This window comes from Lactuca serriola, chromosome 5 (genome assembly GCF_051521515.1).
Source record: "Lactuca serriola cultivar US96UC23 chromosome 5, Lser_US96UC23_V15, whole genome shotgun sequence".
NCBI classification, from domain to species: Eukaryota; Viridiplantae; Streptophyta; class Magnoliopsida; order Asterales; family Asteraceae; genus Lactuca; species Lactuca serriola.
Genome location: NC_136412.1, coordinates 195,893,541 through 195,898,534, shown reverse-complemented (window position 1 = coordinate 195,898,534; position 4,994 = coordinate 195,893,541). Strand labels below are relative to the sequence as shown.

General features: G+C 30.9%; 1 protein-coding gene across 2 annotated transcripts; it reads right to left on the bottom strand.

Moving 5' to 3' along the window:
- Window positions 1-448: 448 nt before the first annotated feature.
- Window positions 449-4,571, bottom strand: RPN13 (regulatory particle non-ATPase 13). 2 transcript variants are annotated; one of them, XM_079001497.1, is made up of 14 exons: window positions 4,436-4,513; window positions 4,082-4,162; window positions 3,937-3,994; window positions 3,661-3,753; window positions 3,488-3,547; window positions 2,993-3,106; window positions 2,714-2,780; window positions 2,535-2,586; window positions 1,850-1,965; window positions 1,734-1,757; window positions 1,131-1,222; window positions 962-1,039; window positions 804-858; window positions 449-700 (listed from the first exon to the last, which is right to left on the bottom strand). In XM_079001497.1, the coding sequence occupies exons 3-14, from the start codon at window positions 3,973-3,975 to the stop codon at window positions 603-605; spliced, it is 888 nt and encodes a 295-aa protein (XP_078857623.1). In that variant the 5' UTR covers window positions 3,976-3,994; window positions 4,082-4,162; window positions 4,436-4,513; the 3' UTR covers window positions 449-602. The 2 variants fall into 2 exon arrangements, with proteins under 2 accessions (XP_078857623.1, XP_078857622.1); XM_079001496.1 differs by lacking the exon at window positions 4,082-4,162 and having other exon boundaries at window positions 4,436-4,571.
- Window positions 4,572-4,994: the final 423 nt, after the last annotated feature.

The following is a 4,994-nucleotide window of genomic DNA, read 5'->3' as shown; positions in this document are numbered from 1 at the left end:
CTCAAAAAAATTTGAAAAGTTTTGTAATTTAATTTCAAAATTTGTATGTATGCACAATGAGCAGTCATATAGACTGCTGATGAACACTCTTAATTTATTACTTGTACATTCTATTTTGAATACATGTAAGAGATAATGTTCCCAATCATTTTCCCAAACATAAGTATTTTTATGATAGTAGAGCAACATTTAAATATTGGATTAATATCATAAATGGGTTTACACCTACTTATTTTTCCACAAAACATGATAATATCATTGATCTAAAAGTTGCTACCAAAATGTTAGCAACTAATGGAATTTTATTAACAAAAACAAATAATTTATTTTCTATTTGACATTTTTTAGAATAATGGCGTTTTATAGAAAAAGAAAATAAAAAATATAAATAATTAAATAGTTGATTACTGACACTAACCCTTAAATAAAAAAGATTGGATGAGCACGATTAAAAACGAAATAACTTAAAAACTTCTACTAATTTTTGTGTACACGAGATGTCTATAAACTCAAAATACAAAACACTTGCAATATCCACAAACACAAATCTGTAATCTTTTGAATCAATATCTGTTATGCAAATGAGTCTACCAGCTACTTGATCAAGATTCCTCAGCATCTTGCATTGGCTCATCGGAATTAGATGTTTTAGCAACAGAATCTTCAAGAGCCTCAAGAAAAGACAGCACTGTGAACTTATCTGTCAAAACAAATGTTGTAGTTTTAATCATATTATCATAAAACAATTTTATACAATCATTTAGTAATTTAAAATTTGTAACAAAAGGTTGTAAAGTGGTTACATTTACTCGGGTCAACTCCAAATTGAGTCAAATCTATTTGACCAGTCTTGAGCACCTGCATACACCACATTTGTGGAAGGATTTGAAATGTGCATATAAGTGGCAAATGACAAAACTACCCTTCAATAAAAGAAGTAGAAAAAGGAAGAGATGCTCACATAAGTGAAAGAATCTACTTGTTGGCGGAAAGGAGGGCTTTGTAGCAGCTCCATTAATTCTTCTGGACTCCATTGCCCCTGTAGTCAAGATAATATTATTTTTTAGTGTTTTTTACTTTAAAAAAAATAAAAAATAAATAAAATAGAAAATACAGGGACTTCATCTTACCTCAGGCAAATGGGATGCCACTTGTTCCAATGATAAACTCTCCATCAATGGTAATATAAGTTCAGGCTTCAAGATATCACCCAATCCTAAACCTATATAAACAAAAATTCAAAATTAAATTTAAATCATTGTGATTAAAATAAATAAAAACTCATACTCCAATTATCCTGAAATAATTGCAACCTTTTGCTTTTGGGAGGTTTTAGTAATCATTACTTGATATTATTTTGCATTAAATTAGGGGCAATTTAGATATTTATACAACTATATGCAAGTCAAAAACACTGCGTTTTTATCAAGGGCAAACTATCAAAATCATAAAAAATAAAAAAATAATAATAATAAATCAATAGAACATGATTTTCAATTTTGTCCTACCCAAAAAGATGGGATAGGGACTCGCTCTGTGTAAAAGACGTAAATGCCCTCATCATAAAAATAGCTTTAAAAACCTTCTCCCATCCTGCCCCCATATCTTACTTTTTTGTTGATGAAAATGAGAAGGGCATTTACGTCTTTTGTACAAATGACAAATAAAGACCTAGTTTTTGTCCCCTTAATTCAATGATAAAAAAAAAATGAAAAAATGCTCAAAATTATTACCTCCATCAGGATCTGCTGCCTCACCTGCACATTATCATGGTAACACTTTTGTTAAAAACTATAAAATTTTGAAAAAATAAAAATAAAAATAAAAATAAAGTAAATTTATGACATGCCTGAAGGTCCAATATTACTTAATATTCTTTGAAGATCTGACAATTTAACAGGTCCTGAAGAGGACACGTCACTAATTAATTCTGCACCTGTACTTGGTCCAACTAAATCTCCAGCCCTGTATACAAACAAGGGTAATTAGGTAAAAAAGTTAGGAACGAAAATTGAAGGGTAATTAGGTAAAAAGTTGACATTGTATACTAAGTTCTGATTCTTTTCTTTCTTTTCTAGCCTGAATAAACCATCTGAATGAGACTAAATGACCATTTTACCCTCACAAACAAATTTCATAATAAGCATCAATTTAAACATGAGAGAAGTTAGGAAGAAAAAAAAAGAAGGGCAAATAGGTAAAAAGTTGGTGTCTTAATACATTAAGCCATATTTTTTTGCTTAACCGATTAAAACCGGATCAAGTCATAAAGAAACAGCCCCTTAGTCAACAGGGGCATTTTAGGCAATCACAAAATGATGTTTGAAAAATACTCGAACTTGGGGATTTGTAAGGTAAAAGTAAATGAGGGAAATTTGTGAAAAATTTGGACTTTTTGGGAAAAGCCTCGTTTCCTTGACTTTTTATATTAAGATATTCTTCTACATCAAGTTAGATACTAAAAACCCTAATATCATTGATATATATAAATAAGTAAAAAGATAAAAATTAACTTTTCATTTATATCAACATACCTTGATGAGATATCTTCACCAAGAGTGTTTTCTTCTTCTTCAGTAGGGAAATCTGCCACATAAAAGTTTTCACATATTGAATATGTTGTTAGGGAGAATTTTATAAAAGTTTGCATCATATTTGTAAATAATTCAGAACTACTAATAATATTCTCTTAACTAAGAAGCATAAATAATACCTATTGGTTGATTGAGGTATAAGTTGACTGATTTACACAGCTCTTCATCTTCATCAGCTCTGGGCTCCTGAAAAAATAAATATATATTATTATTTTTTAACAAATTACATCACTATAAAGATCTGATTAATACCTTCAATATGATCTTAGTCATATTACTATTAGATATTTTACTTTATGTGGAAATGTGGAGTTGTAAAAATCGACAACTTTATTATCTAACATATGTAACATAGAAAATTATTTAACTTTTTTCATATAACATCATCATTTGCAAACCTGCATCCAGAAGAAACACTTGCGATCATCTGTCTGAAACTTTAATATGTAGACCCTTCCGGAAGCTTGCCCAACCTTCTCAAAAACTGCCTCTTCAGGGAAAACAATTTGATCCTATGTTTATTTGTGTTAAAGAAAACCAGAATCTTCTAGAAGCTAGCAAAATTGTAAAACTTTAACAAATAGAATTTTTAGAAACAGCCTTGTTGTGATATAGCATAAGATAACATGCAGAATGAAAGAAAAACAAAAACTTGTAGTTTGGTTTTCTTGATTTTTAGGTTTTTTTAAATTTTTGTACATGTATGTTTAGTGTTTACATTAACAAAGCTAATAAAAGTTGGAAAAACAAATAAGATACTAAAAAGATACTAAGAAATAGTTTTTCAAAATGGTTTCAGTTTTTTTTTTCTTTTTGACACTCAGCCAATGTAAGCATAGTTCTATCCAAATGTGTGCAAAATATAATGATATATATAATGCAAATCAGGATACATCTTCAATGGTGTTACTACTCCGATCAAGCCACTGAATATGAACTAATCCTTCTTCTCCCTGTAAAAAGACAGAAACTCAACATAAGAATCAATAGATAGAAAATGTTGTTATTTCTTCCATTTAGCCCTAAAATAAGTTGTATAGAAATAAAGGTTGTATTTAATTCATACTCTTCCAATGCGAACAAGTCCTTTACGTGGATCAGCAACAACACGTGTTCCTTCCATATGCATTTTACCAGCACGAAACTCCAACAAAACCTCCTGTAATTTTACAGATAATGAACATTCTATAATCACAAGATAATCAATTCAAGACTAAATTATTCAGTCCACTTTTTGATAAACAGATTCAGAAGTAAACACATCTTCTTGCTAAAAGTTGTATGTAAGAACCCTAATCTTAGGTTACATATTGAAGAAATATAGAATCTTCTTTCACAAAACCTGAATGGCAGGAAAAAGCTCTGTATCTGAAGAATCCATAACTCCAACTGTTGATTAACTGCATATAACACAAATATAGCTAAGTATCAGATGGATGTTTACAAAACCAATTACCAACAAATAGAAGTTGCAAAAAGAGGCATACGGCGGACTAACACCACCCAGCTCGACGAACGTAAGGTTTGGTTTTCCAATACCGTGGAAGAAGTAATAGCTAAACCCCTACCTATCCGATTTCAGATTTGTAATAAAATAGGAACATCAACGATATTATAATGAGAGTATTTTGATTTAAGCATAGTGGCATTGAATCCTATTATTTGCATGTTGATTAAAAATCTGCAAACTTAGGATCAATAACAAGAATAGGGTTTCGAGTAGAGAAACTTGGAGTGGAGGTTTTAAAACCCTAGCTTGAGTTTTGGAATTGGAATGATTGAAAACAAAACTTGTAGGTTAAAGTAGGGAAGATAAGATGAAGAAGGTGATGATCGGTTACCTTTCGTGTATGTGAAGTTAGTTCAATCTCCGAAGTGTCTCCTTCTGTGATTGACGCTCGTGAAGCAGGGTCCAAGGTCAGGGGAGAGATTGTGCATAGAGATAAAGCCAAGACCGCAGTTTGATTGCGATAATATATGCTACATCTCTAGCGACGGTTGCTTAATCGAAATTACATAAATGGTCCTTACATAAAATACCGATGCAAAAATGTGATTTAAAATTTTCATTTTTGTTCAAAAACTTTTATTTTAAGTGATGATCTTGTCCTTTATGATTTCTTTTTCTAATCTTTTATTACAGAAAATAAAAAGAAAATGTTCCATCCTTCCTCCCTCCCAACTTTTTTAATAATTCACACATAAAAAGAAAAAAATGTTCTTACTTCAATCATATTTTTCTGTGGTCTCTTTGCATGTCCCCGCCCCCTCTTCATGCTTCCCCGATTCTAGTTTTATGTCACTTCATCCTCTCCCCCACTTTTGTTATTACTTCAGTTGAGATTTTGATCATCGTAGCGGAGAGGCTGACGAGAGAACTAAAACCTCAAAGTGACATTG